The following is a 14,363-nucleotide window of genomic DNA, read 5'->3' as shown; positions in this document are numbered from 1 at the left end:
CATTAAACAGCAGTCGCACACTAGAATTAATGACAAATAGGTGTTAGGCAAAAACCATACACCTATGTGTGCATTTAATGGCTCATCGAGTAACATTGTTGGACTTCAGAGAACCATTTGTCAATAGGAAGGAGGAACCATGGAGATAGAAGGAACCAAAAGTGGTATCTAATCCAACCCTCTGCCATGTAGCATTTCTGATCCCTATCCAAACCTTTAAAAATCTCAAAAGATGTCTACCATCCTCCATGGCAGGCATTTCCTCTAACAACTCTAATGCTTTGGTGGAATCTCTTTTCTTGTAATGACAAACAAGCTCATGGTCTCCTATGCTACTGCTTCTTAAATTGTAGGCCCCGATCTCAAATGGGGTCCCTTTAGCTCAGTGGTTCCCAACCATTGGGCCTTCAGGTGTTTTGGACTTCAACTCCCATAAATCCTAGCCAGCTTACCAGCAGGAGAAATTGTATTAGTTATGTAGACAATAATTCCCCCCTCCAATACTATTTAGATGATCCCTTCAGAACATGATATCCTTCCGTCCTCTGTTGTTCTGCCTTAAAGCTTATGATGGACATTTCTTAGTGGAGACACCAGGGCAAATGCTTCCTTCACATGTATATTGAACCTTGACCTGTAGAACTATTTGGAAACTCTTTTTAATAAAGACAACGTGACTCAAAAGTAATCAGTAATAACAATTTAATAGGGCAAACCATACCTTCAAACTGTAGACTGGACTGCAATTCCATTTTGATTTTAAAAAACTGCATGTATTTCATTTACAGCATCTGAATTTAATATAGTCAAGACTTGGTTTTCAGTGTCATTGAAACATTTTATGACGTTAAAAGAAAAAAACCCTACACAAATCCTATCAGTATGGCTTCGGTTCAGTTTTAAACTTCTTTCCTGCACAGAAAGCACAATACGAATTATAAATAGGTAATGCCCATTGTCAGAAGTTTGAATGAAACGGATAAAAATTCTGGACTTTACACAAAGAGTCAACAGGTTCAAAGAATGTCACACTTCAACACACACAAGCATCTCTTCCCCAGCCCCAGCATGGTTATTCGCAAAGAGCTGTACAAGTCAACATCCAGAAAGCACCCGTTTCTTTAACACAAGGTTTCATGACCGGCATGTTAGAATTTAAAAATGACATAAATTGGAAGTGTTAAAAACAATCATAAACATTCACAAGGACATGGTAGAAGATGTGGGAAAGTATACACTTTGTCTTAAGACCAGATGGATGGAAAGGTCTTCAGCCTAAGCAACGGACATTGGGGACCAACAGAGTGAGGTGTCTTAGGACTGAAAAAAGGCACATACAACATGTGGCTTGTCGCACCTTCTCTAACACCAATCTAATACCACTTGCTGTTTCAAACACTGAGGAAGAAGTAAACCCACAAAAACATTAAGTTGAAATTTATTTTGAAGTGAAGGGTAAGGACTCCCTTTGACAAGATAAATCAGAATCCACTTATGGTAACTTTCACAGATGGACTGTCTGAATACAGGCAAGCTTTGCCATCAAGGACATTGCTGTCAAATGAACCGACAAGAGGTTTTTTTCAAGGACCAGTTGAGGTATTATTCTGTAGGCTTCCCCTACTCCAAGAGAAAGGTCCAGATACTTTTAGCTGTCTTGACTGACTCAAGTGCTAAGAGTGAAAAAGGACACTACGCTATGTGGCTGACGGTATGTGGAAGATGTCAATGAACAGGAGTTAAACACATCGCAAATGGGAAGCATTGTTTGACACTGAAGATCAACTCAGTGGAAAGACATACGGATGTGCACCACATTCATTATGTTAAGCAGACGTTTTGCCATACCTTTGAAGAAAGGTTTACATGCAAAACTAGTACCGCGCATACTGTTACAAATAGAATGTACCTACAAATTCACACATAGAAAGTTTGGATCTTTAGGCTCTGCATTGGCTCTTTTATCTCAGAATCATGAGTTTTGGAAGGACCACACAAAGAAGAGATGGGATAGTATTCATTTATTCTTAAAAATGAGATCGAAAGGGCCTCAGTCCAACTATAACGATGTGCGTATGGTCTTATTAACTCACACATGGTAGATGTCTAGCCAGAAGCACCCTTTGGGGCACCTGGGTAGAAATCTAGACTGACTCACATGGAAACAAGGCTCCATGTGGATGGCATTGACAGCAGTGATGAAAACCATTTGTAGTACCAATGCCATTTAAGCAGGCACCTAACATATCACTTGTGTTTAAGACAGTAAATTATTTGAAGGTCAGCGTGATCCACCAAGTTTCTTTCTTGGTGATTGTTTTGATGCTTCGAGCCACAAGGCATTTGCTTTTAAAGGTGTCCTTTTCTACATCTCTTTAGAACCTAAGGCTTCGGTGGATCAATTCTCCCCACCTCATCCTCCCCAGAAAAGAATGGCAAATGCAATCTGTAAGATGGCAAAGTGTAGACCAGGACATACACTAGAAAAGTCTCAGTATCGGTTGAAAGGATAGGTTTAACCTGAAGTTTTAAAAAGATAAATTTAGACATCCCACACCTATTGGAAAGACTGCCAATTTCCCCACATAGCACATGCTTGTTCTGTAGGGAGAGGAAGATTTCTAAAATATAGTTTTATAGTGTCGCCACTGCCAATTCGTATTTTCAGCCATGGCAAATTAAAAAATGCTTGTTCTATCTTGCTCCAATATCTACAAGTTACCGTTAAGAACCCCAAAGAGGTGGCCATTCTAGGATAATGGCCTTCCGCTCTTAAAGGGCAACAGCTACACAAAAACACACAGGTTCACTCAAACCCCAGTTAAAAGGAAAAGGAATCTTAGCAGAGTTCTCTTGTTTCAGTCATTACAGCTTTCAGTCACAACATATGAAAACATCTTACTTGCACTTTTTTCCTATTGGTATAATTTGCTTATACTACATCTCCTCTAAAGATATGCACTCAAAAATAGAACCCAAGGTAGTCATTGCAGTCACACACCTGAAGCATATAGAAAACTCACTTCTGTCCTTCGATACAACTCTCAAAGCTTTATTCTCTCTCTTAGATGACTATAAATAAGTGTTTCCACTATGGAAAAGAAAGTTTAGTACAGTACATTTTCATGACTGGGGAATGGATATTTTCTGAAGATCTCTTCAAAAAGGGCAAAAGCTTAGAAAAAAAATGAATGCTGGAATACAGTTCTTTATAAAGTCCCTTGTAAAAATTAAAAAAAAAATAACACAAGGCCCAAGCTGATTTATTGCTTCTTTTCAGTCTTCTCCTCAACTTCTTTCTTCTCAGATTCTTTGCTTTCTTCCTTAACAGATAGTTCTTCTAGTTTCTTAGCAACTTTATCAGCACTATCATTTTTATCTGCTCCTGCTAAAGAAAGTTTTAAGATACAGCATTAAGAGTGTAATCAGAATTTAAATGAAAACAATATCCTATTCAGAAGGGTTTGGAGAGGAGAACCACTATGGTGTATGCTGGATTTGGACTGAAGGTATCAAAGTACTTTGCAGTTCAGACAGCCTTGATACACCGGGAAATCTCTACCAAATCTACCTGACAAGATTTAATATGACAGAATGGGACCTGCCCTCCTTCCATATATGCTTTTCCAACTTCCTTCACAGAAGAGTTGTCACTAATAAATTATTTTATATTTCCCTGATTTACTCTTTGATGAATTCCCTGAACATAATTAAAATAACCCAAATTTGAAATGGTATATGTTGCATCACATTAAAAAAATTGGAGGTAAAGAACCAGCTTCTCATTGCTAAATGAATACACTTCTTGAAGCTGTCCCAGAAATGGGGGAAATTATGTAATTTTTTCCTATACAGAAATGTTTGCATTTTCTTTTGTAGACGATAGCTATCTATGATAAACTATATATGACAATGTAGCTTAAATTCTTGTTTTAGAAAGGTTATGTTTCCTTTTATTAACCTAGTTCTGCCTATGAGGGCCTAAGAGTAATCTTAGTCTCAACAATACTTTAGATCACATGTGTCAAATAGGGCTGTCATAAAGTTTTCAAATTCAACACAAATAGCCAATCTGAACATGGTGTGCCAAGACCAATTGAAACAGAGTCCCACAACAGGGATATGTTCACAACATCCTTGATCATTACTCTAGCAGACCTAAAAAGCACCTTGGCTGAATATTGCAGTCAGGCACAGAGTGAGTCTGCCAACAAGAATCATCAGTAAGTAAGTAACTTTATTTTTCTATCTCGCCACCATCTCCCAGGCAGGGACTCGGGGCGGCTAACACGGGACAAAGGCCCGAAAACACTAGACGAAGTAGAACAATTAAAACATACTGCAATAAAAACACAGTAATAATAATCAGTAGCAGCAACAATTGCTTCTCTATAAACTGTCGGCCTGAACACATCAAAAGTACTATCATGTGCGACTGCATGACTCTCAAACATCAAGTTTCACGTCACTACAGCAAGTATACAATTTTTCTGGCAGAAGCTGGCAAAGCAGACAAATGCATGACCTTGGGCAAGTCACACTCTCTAAGTGTCAGAAGAAGGCAAGGATAAGCCTCCATTGAACACACATCACCAAAAAAACACCACGATAGCTATCTTGACAGGTATAAGATGCAAAAAGGAGCTGACACTGTTAGCACTGTTGTGAGGAAAGGAGGTGGCTTTTTAATTTCTTATCCATATTGGAGGAAAAATCTAAAACTTGGTTCCAAGTACATTAATAAAATACTTTTGCAGAGATGTTAGGCTTTCTCAATTGCCTTGTCACACGGAAAAGAGAGCAAGAAGCACATCAAAGTCCTTACCTTTCTTTCCCTTCTTATCAACCTCGTTCCTACATTCCTCAAATTTTGCCTTGAATTTCTGTGCATCTGTGCCAAGGAAGAAAAAAAAACCCATGAGTATGTAGCAATGGATTTAGATATTTCAAAGATAATATTAATCCTTAGCTGCTTAAAGAAGGATATGGGTAAGCACTTACCCCCTTCCCATCTAGACATTAGCTATTATATAACAAACCTACATTTATACATACAGTCCACAAAGTATATTAGGTTTTCTACTACAGCCGTCAATACTTTGCAGCCACTTTTTCTGTAAATAAGCAAGTTTTAGGATTTTTGTTCTTATTATGTAAATGCTAGTGCTTCAGTCTTCTATTGATTGACTGATGAATTTTGTTTTAGTTGTATAATAAAACACCAGGGTTTCACAAAATAAATGTGTGGTATATACAGTTTCTAAAATGAATAAATTAATGCTAACTTATTTATTGTAATGTGTTGAAATAAATGCATTTTATTGCATGTCACACGGTGATGTGTTTGAACTGTGCTGTGCCCACCTTGAGCTATAAGGAGAGATGGGTAACAATAATAGCATTACTGTTACTGTCTTTTTATTTAATGGGGGAATTCAGTAGAAATTTACATTATAAGCACCTAAATTTTGAACACCAGTAATGCAACACTATTAGATTGTTTTAAAGTATTACAACAAATTATTCCAAATTAAGATTTGAATATTAACACCAAAACACATTTTCACCTGCTTATGTTCCAATAAACATAAATGGCCACATGAAGTCAGTGTTATTCAACAGGCACACACCTGATTCATCAGAAAAAATTGTAACTTTTCATTCTGCAAGCCAGAAACTGACGTTTTCTCAAATCCCTGTCTTACTTGCTCTCCACTAACTGTGAATCCTGAATGTCAGGTTCTTACCATACACAGTGTGTAAATCTATACTGCAGGTCTCTAAACTTCTTACAATACCTCTCACTGGCGCAGAACAAAAAGGGACATCACAGAACATGATAGCCACCTATGTGGGAGCAATGGCTCTGCTAACCCCATCCTTGAACCCTTTCGCACATAGAAATCTGAGCGACAGTCAGGACACACAAGGATAACAACCCATGGTAAAAAAAATAGCTCATGCTCACATAATGTGGTAAAGAATTAGGATGAGTCACATTACATGTTGCACTCCAAGACATTCTGTTTTTCTACAACAAGAACAATCGTTTATTTAAAACTCGCCTCTCCTCGCGGCTTGAGGATGGGACAACATAGTTAAAACAGTGAGATAAAACAAAACACTAGTAACATACGTATAACAAATATACACAGATAAAATACAGATTAAAATTCACCCTGCAACTTAAAACTGACTGGATAGCGTTGGGTTAGAAATGTGATACAATCCTGATGGCACAAATCAATCCTGATTGCTAAAGTAGTGAAATAAAACAGATTAACAGGACTATTAAAAAGCTATTCCTAACAGAATTACTATAAAAGCAAAATAGAAAAAAATCAGTTTATATATGCAGTTTACAACTCCTTGTGTCTACACACTTAAATTAAGTAATACACATTATTTTCAACTTACTTTCTGCATTTAAAAACCGAATTGCCAGAAGTTCTGGTTTAGGGCTCTCATCCGCAAAATCAGCATGTGTATTCCAGACCCATGCCCTGTCACTCCCAGCATTAGGCTTCAGCTCCATCAGAGGGGTAACTTGAAGAAAAGGGAAAAAGAATGGATGGGCACTAAAGCAAAATAAGGAATAGCTGTTGAGGCTTAAGACTCTGACTCTACTAAATTACATGATCACTGATACACAAGACTGTTAAAAGAATTGTACCTACAACTAAATCCAACTCACAAACATCATGGGCCGTTGAACAATTATTTACAATAAAGACATGGCAGAATTTTGCCACGAATGCCCAAGATTGTTTTCTCAAAGCTATTTCACAGTATACATTTGTTTCTCATGCCAGTATGTTTCACAAGCCTTCAATGAACAGACCACTATTGTTTCCACTATAGCTGTTTTTCCACTCTCTTTTGCCTTGTGGCTTATGTCTGATGTCTGCTTGCAGCATACTGCTGTCTGCATTGGATTAACCAATCTGTGAATGGCTTTATCTGCAGGGCCTCAACTATAGAAAAGGTGGATTGCAAGTTTCTGCTCTTTCCCAATTCTAGATGTATTTTGAATCTGTCAGTTACAAATATATATCCACTTTCAGCATCTTTGGAACTGAAAATACCTCACATAGGTTTGTCCCCATCTAGATATCCTCATATATATTGCTTTAGGGGTACATTGTGAATATCTCCACTGTTAATATTTTTGATCTAATTATCAGGCAGGTGTGTAAGAATTGTATCAGTCATACTGTACCAAGACAGTATACCAAATCACATACTGTAATGATTTGCACATATTTTTAAGGTTTTATCTCTCCTCATCAAGAGGCGGATGGTCCCCTTCTCCTTATGCTTCAGAAGCTTGACATCGCCAGTGCCACGTTCTTTCCATTCAGGAAGGTCATTTTCTGATGCAAATCGGAAGAGTTTTGCCCGCCTTTAAAGAAAAAACAAACAAACAAAAAACAATGGAACAAAACATAAATTCTTTTATGTGCAGAACTTTACATCCAATATTAAGTTACATGAAACCACTGGAAGAGATCACCATTTTACATACATCTTGAAGAGTTCCTCCTCATCTTCTTCAAGGGTTTTGATCTCTTGCTCAGGAAGTGAGACTATGGGCTCAAACTGGGGATCATGGTTAGAATCATCAACGTTGTCAGTTGTTGACTCATGCTCCTCATGTGTGTCCTGTAGAAAATAACGTAAAATAATTCAGGGTACATTATACTGCTAAAGACGTATTATATCATACTCCAAGATGCTCACCTAATTAGATTCAGGAATAAAGATGAAAAACATAAATTCTTACTTTTTATTTCTGTGTGCCCCCCCAGTCTTTTGGTATTCAGAGAATACTTCTTCTGAACATGGGAAGTCATTTAGCTACTTTGACTAATGGCCACTGACAGACCTATCTTCCATAAATATCTCTAGTCCATTAAAAAAAATAATCTATGCTAATGGCCACTATCGTAATGGTGTCTCTTCCAAGTGAGATCTAATACATTTTATTGTGAAAACCTTTCATTCTAGTAACAAAGTGGCAGGCAGATTGCTTCGTTGTATCAACAGTCAGAATCTTATAACATGATATTATTTTTCTAATAACAGGGACAAAAACATGATGCTTATGAGACAATTACATGTTGTTATCTATACACATCTATATCCAAAGGGCCTGAACTCATCTATTCAATTAGAAATATGGACCTACTGCACAATACTGGTAATACTGCCTAGATTTTGTTTGTACAGATAAAATCTGTTGGGCTTTTAGCTACATCAAGTCCTGTTAGTTTGATTACAAATCCAGCTGTATGAACAAAAACAAATGGGAGTAGAAAAAGACTTCACTACATTATGTAGTTTGAAACTACAAAACAGTGGGTACAGAAAATAAATCTAACTGTACACATAAAATTACAATCACTTTAGAACACAGACACCAAGTTGCTTGGCATCTTAAAAAGAATAAAACTACTGCAACTAGTTAAACCTGTTGCTATGATATGCATACTTGGCTTGTGAAAGGAAAGACATGAGACCTAAAAGTGTGGAATTAATGCAGTTTGACACCATTTGAACTGCACTTGGCTGCGGGAGTTGTACTTTTAGAAAGAATACAAGCGCCTCAACCAAACTACAACTCCCAGTTAATGTAGTGTCAAACTGCATGTAGATGCACCCGTAGAGAGCAAGTCCCAATACAGGTACCACAATTGATTTATTATACTAGACTAAAGCTGCAATACTAGGCATGCAGATCTTGGATAAAGCCTCACTGAATATAGGGGAATTTGCTTCGAAGATTGGAAAACGAGTACTGCATACCACCTTAAAGCTTCCTGCCAGATTGAAAGTCATTGCATCCACTAACTAGGAATCCTATTAGGATGAAATCCCAACATAGGTTGAGCCAAGAGCTTCTGTTCCCTGCCCCCATTTTGTGCCCATGGCAAGCATCTGCTGAAAATGAAGATACACGTCTGGCTTCAAATCCTGGAAGCTGGCGTTGGGAGCCAGCCTCACTGGAGTTCTGTTCGATGCCCTTTTAAGTGAGATGTAGCAACCCACTTCTTGATGTATCTAAAAACAGTGCTATTTAAAAGTAGTGGCCACTGGCTGTCACTTCACTGCAAATTTTGGATAATGAATACTAAGCCTGTATTAGTCCCTGACCCATTGGAACAGGGAAAATTGCCAGTGTCTCACATCCAATAACTTGGAAAGCAATGTTTTAGGGAAACCCCCTACAAATTGTATTTGGAGCACAGATCCTATATTTCTTTCAATAAGTCCCACTGTTGTGTAGAAAGCCACAACAGCAAGATCAGAATGGTGTATTTTGTAGAGGGAAAGAATATGCTTCTATCTCGTAGCCATTTCCTGTGTCTGAAGTAGGAGCAGCCCCATTCTAGTCACCTTGGGGGAAAGAAAAGCAGAACAGATAATGTAAATGTGTGCACATCCCTGTTTAGAAGGGCTTACTCTAAGATCAATGCTATCCAAAACAAATTCTAGCATGCTCCCATCTGTGCCCAGGCAGAAGTACAGGTTGAATAGGAAAAATAAGTGAAATGATATATGGTTATATGGGCTCAAAATATAGACACACAAATTCAACTGGAACAATGAGAGAGGGTTTGGACAAAGAACGTGAAGTTGACTTTGAGCAATGACCTGAAAGAAAACTTGTAGAAGATGATGTATAGGTGGTATGTGACACCAGTGAGCTTTTCCTAAGATGCATAAAGGTGTGTAAATACTGGAAATGTGAACACAATTATGGAGATGTTTTATCCTATGTGGTGGTCTTGCAGAAGGGCCCAGAAATACTGAACTCAAGAACATATGATGCTGGCAGAAATGGTTAAATCATGATGAAACCAGTTTTATTTGTTGGGAATGCCGGACGGTCAACTAGAAAGAAAATATGGAAGACAATTACAATGTAAGATTACTGTATCTATCCCAAAGCAAGAAGAATGGCAGATGAAGATTTGTCAATCAGCCAAGATGCTGAGTAAGAAGGAATCTTTGACCAATTTCAAGAATGATTGGGACGTTTCTCATCACCCTTTCACAGCAATGATAAGGGAAATTTTCAATGGTTGGACTTATACATTAGAGGAATGTTTTCACAGTAAAAGTATGGTTGTATAGTACTATCTAAAAGGAACAGGCTAATTAAGGAGTAAAACCTAACTGAGTTCATAAAATAGTTCTGGTAGCTATGGGTAGGTGCATATTAATGTAGGAAGGTATTTGCTTAGTGTGCCTGTTTTAGATTTAGTTTTGTAAGATGTAGTCACTTTAGTGGCACATATTACAAAATTATGCATTCTTTGCTCTTAATAAAAATTAGTGTGTGTGTATGTGTATAAAGAGCTTATGAACACACTTTCAGGACTCAAAGACACATGCTGAGGACATGCATTTGTTTGCTGTGGAATGAAATTGTCTAAGCCTTGTACCAAAGTGATTTGATGCCTCTGGATAGTTTTGATCTGTGCATATTTTACTCCTAGCCAATAATGTGCTGCCATCGATATTTTTTTTTCTTTTCTGATTTGGTACCTTTTGGAAACTAACATATATAGGAGTCTTTCAGTATCCCATAAACTATTGAGCCTCACTCTTCTGTTGGGAGTGCTTTGAATGTGATTTTACTGCTTCTTGGTTGCACTGGATGGCCCACGAGGTCTCTACCAACTCTAGGATTCTATAAGACAAATTTGTCAAAATCCAATGATCAGAGGGGCAGAAAGTAAGGTGACTGGTGGGGACAAGAAACAGGGCGTTCTCAGTGGTGGCTCCTCAGTTATGGAACTCCCTCCACTGGGATATTAGATCAGCCCCCTCCCTCCTGACCTGTAAAAAGATGGCTTTGGGATCAAGCCTTTGGAGAACACTTGCAGTGAAATAGATAGACATGGAATTATGTGCAATTGACTACAGGAATGACCCGGATTACAATAGCAGATAGCATGATTAATCGTGGAATCAATTATTTAAATGTTTTAAATTCTATTTCAATATGTCCATTTTAATTGTAAATTGGATTTTAATTTATTTGTGGTTGTTTTAGCAGGATTGCATGTTTTTGTTTTATGGTGTTCAGATTTGTTCTACGGTCTCTCCTTTTTGGCAATTGAACGTTTCGCCTTATGTTGGAAACTGCCTTGAGTCCTCTTGGGGAGATCGGGCGGTATATAAAATTTTATTATCTTAAGGCATTGAATAGTTGCAGAAGTGTAAAGCCGCCTAGAGTCCCCTTCGGGGCTGAGAAAGGCGGGGTATAAGATATTGCTTAAGGACTAATCAGTAACCATATATATACAGTAGAGTCTCACTTATCCAAGCTTCGTTTATCCAAGGTTCTGGAGTATCGAATGCATTTTTGTAGTTAATGTTTTCAATATATCATTATATTTTGGTGCTAAATTCGTACATACAGTAATTACAGCATAACATTCCTGCGTATTGAACTACTTTTTCTGTCAAATTTGTTGTATAACATGATGTTTTGGTGCTTAATTTGTAAAATCATAACCTAATTTGATGTTTAATAGGCTTTTCCTTAATCCCTCCTTATTATCCAAGATATTCGCTTATCCAAGGTTCTGCCGGCCCGTTTAGCTTGGATAAGTGAGACTCTACTGTATATATATGTGTGTGTACAGTAGAATCTCACTTATCCAAGCCTCGCTTATCCAAGCTTCTGGATTATCCAAGCCATTTTTGTAGTCAATGTTTTCAATATATTGTGATATTTTGGTGCTAAATCCGTAAATACAGTAATTACTACATAGCATTACTGCGTATTGAACTACTTTTTCTGTCAATTTTGTTGTATAACACTATGTTTTGGTGCTTTTTGTAAAATCATAACCTAATTTGATGTTTAATAGGTTTTTCCTTAATGCCTCCATATTATCCAAGATACTCGCTTATTCAAGGTTCTGCCGGCCCGTTTATCTTGGATAAGTGAGACTACTGTAAAATATTTGCTGTATTATTCTAAGTGTCTTATTTAAGTAACTACATAGATTTTTTTTCTTAAGTTGCCTCAAGCTTTGTTGTTTGGGTGGGTATGGTGATATGGCTTAAGGGCAAATCAATAACCATATATTTATATATATATAATTACAAATGAGGCCTTCCTTTTCTGGCAAGACTGAAATCGTCCACGTGGGTTGAGGGTTCAACGTTCCGAACTCCCGGCCTCGACAATGACTTTCAGGCGGGGCCCAATAAGTGCATCAGAAAAACATCCATGGCGATTTTTTTTTTTTTTTTGCAAATGCGGCCCCCCTCCCCCTTCGCTTTCCAGGATGGAAAGAGAGGTCTTTTTCGGGGGGGGGGGGGGCCTCCGGCGGAGCACGTGGGCCCCTCCCCCCTCCGCGCTTCCAACCGACGCAACGGACGCCAACGGTAGGAAGCTGGGCGTCACGCGCTCTCCTGGCCCATGGCGGCCTCCCCAACAGGAAAGGGCTCCCCTCCCCCACCCCTCCGGGAAAGGCCTACTCCGTGACGCCCTCTCCCTCAGCCTCTACTCGAGGCCTGGCCCTTCTCCGCGTCGCCTCAGCCGGGCTTTTGTCCCGCCGCCACCGCTGCTCACCTTCGTCTCGGCCATGGCGTCGTCCTCGGTGGGGTGGCGTCGCCGCTGGCCGCTTCTCTCGCTCTCCCTCCCGCTCTCTCTCTCTCTCTCTCTCCCGCCTCGCTGAGCTCTCCGCTCTGGCGCTCCGGCTCCGCCCCCGCTGGCCACGCCCCCGGCCGTTTTTTTCCTCCCTCCCTCCCTCCCTTGAACTCCTTCGCGCGCCCTGGCCGCAAAGGACGATGGGAAAAGAAAGGCACCACACTCACACGCGCATGCTCGCAGGCTCCACACAAAGGCCTCCTCGCGCCGGGCAAGATGGCGCTCGGCGCTTCGCCAGTCCTCCTCACGGTTTGAAGAAGCCCAACTCCCATCCTTGTTTTCCCCACCGCAGAGGCCTTTAACTTGTATCCCTAACACTGTGAATATATATACTATCTTGGGTACCTGGCGTTGCCCGTGTTATTTGAAAAAGTCCATTTTTACTTGTCCAAAATGCATAAGGTTGTGGGTGAACTACAACTGACATCATGTCAAGTCAACTCCATAAAATTCCATCAGTACAGTAGAGTCTCGCTTATCCAACGTAAACGGGCCGTCAGAACGTTGGATAAGCGAATATCTTGGATAATGAGGGATTAAGGAAAAGCCTATTAAACATCAAATTAGGTTATGACTTGTTAAAAAAAAAACAACTACTTTTGGTCCAAAACTATTTAGCTGTTTGTGATTCCTTTATTTTATCACTTTTAAATTTATTTATTATGCAATGCTTTTGACACGAAATAAATAAATAAGGTTATGACTTTACAAATTAAGCTCCAAAACATCATGTTATACAACAAATTGGACAGAAAAAGTAGTTCAATACGCAGTAATATGTTGTAATTACTGTATTTATAAATTTAGCACCAAAATATCACGATATATTGAAAACATTGACTACAAAAATGGCTTGGATTATCCAGAGGCTTGGATAAGCGAGACTACTGTACTATCTTGGGTACCTGGCGTTGCCCAGGTTATTTGAAAAAGTCCATTTTTACTTGTCCAAAATGCGTAAGGTTGTGGGTGAACCACAACTGACATCATGTCAGGGTAATTCCATAAAATGCCATCAGTACTTAAAGTTTGTTATGTTGGGCAAATTTTCTCTAGATGCATCATGGGTGGGCTTGAGTGCTCTCTGGCTGTAGGGTGAACTACAACTCCCACTGGTGAGTTAGTCGTCTTAAAGCCCTCCAATATTTATTTATTTAATACATTTATATCCCGCCCTTCTCACCCTGAAGGGGACTCAAGTGGCTTACAAATTAAATTTACATACCATATTATATTATTAGCATAGCACAATACTGGCAATAAATTACTATATTGTACTATATCAATATATTGTAATATTATTAGTAATATTACATGTAATCTATAATATATAATTAATATTAATATATTGTACTATTAGTAGGTTGAGTCAGTCAGGGAAGTTCTTCTGTGTGCCAAGTCTGGACCAGGTCTTTCATTAATATTAATAATACAGTAGAGTCTCACTTATCCAAGCTAAACAGGCCAGCAGAACCTTGGATAAGCGAATATCTTGGATAATAAGGAGGAATTAAGGAAAAGCCTATTAAACATCAAATTAGCTTATGATTTTACAAATTAAGCCCCAAAACATCATGTTATACAAATTTGACAGAAAAAGTAGTTCAATACGCAGTAATGTTATGTTGTAATTACTATGTTGTAATTACTATATTTACGAATTTAGCACCAAAATATCACACTATATTGA

The 14,363-nt window shown here is 38.6% G+C and overlaps 1 protein-coding gene and 1 non-coding gene across 3 annotated transcripts; both read right to left on the bottom strand.

Annotated features, from left to right (window-relative positions):
* Positions 1-685: 685 nt before the first annotated feature.
* Positions 686-12,755, bottom strand: ranbp1 (RAN binding protein 1). 2 transcript variants are annotated; one of them, XM_062958368.1, is made up of 6 exons: positions 12,596-12,755; positions 7,526-7,662; positions 7,245-7,402; positions 6,418-6,546; positions 4,826-4,891; positions 686-3,388 (listed from the first exon to the last, which is right to left on the bottom strand). In XM_062958368.1, the coding sequence occupies exons 1-6, from the start codon at positions 12,608-12,610 to the stop codon at positions 3,264-3,266; spliced, it is 630 nt and encodes a 209-aa protein (XP_062814438.1). In that variant the 5' UTR covers positions 12,611-12,755; the 3' UTR covers positions 686-3,263. The 2 variants fall into 2 exon arrangements, with proteins under 2 accessions (XP_062814438.1, XP_062814439.1); XM_062958369.1 differs by having other exon boundaries at positions 686-3,385.
* LOC134292929 (small nucleolar RNA SNORA77) lies at positions 4,078-4,208 on the bottom strand. Its single transcript, XR_010000038.1, has one exon. It is a non-coding gene; the product is annotated as a small nucleolar RNA SNORA77 (small nucleolar RNA).
* Positions 12,756-14,363: the final 1,608 nt, after the last annotated feature.

The sequence above is a fragment of the Anolis carolinensis genome, chromosome X, assembly GCF_035594765.1.
Source record: "Anolis carolinensis isolate JA03-04 chromosome X, rAnoCar3.1.pri, whole genome shotgun sequence".
NCBI lineage: Eukaryota > Metazoa > Chordata > Lepidosauria > Squamata > Dactyloidae > Anolis > Anolis carolinensis.
The sequence above is the reverse complement of the archived record's forward strand: the minus strand, read 5'-3'. Positions and strand labels throughout refer to the sequence as shown.

Excerpts from the sequence above, each read along its gene's own strand:
- ranbp1 (XM_062958368.1), bottom strand. Across the intron at positions 7,403-7,525 it reads GAGGAGGAACTCTTCAAGAT|GCGGGCAAAACTCTTCCGAT; the intron begins GTATGTAAAATG and ends TTTTCTTTAAAG. Across the intron at positions 6,547-7,244 it reads AATATGTGCAAATCATTACA|TTACCCCTCTGATGGAGCTG; the intron begins GTATGTGATTTG and ends CTTTTCTTCAAG.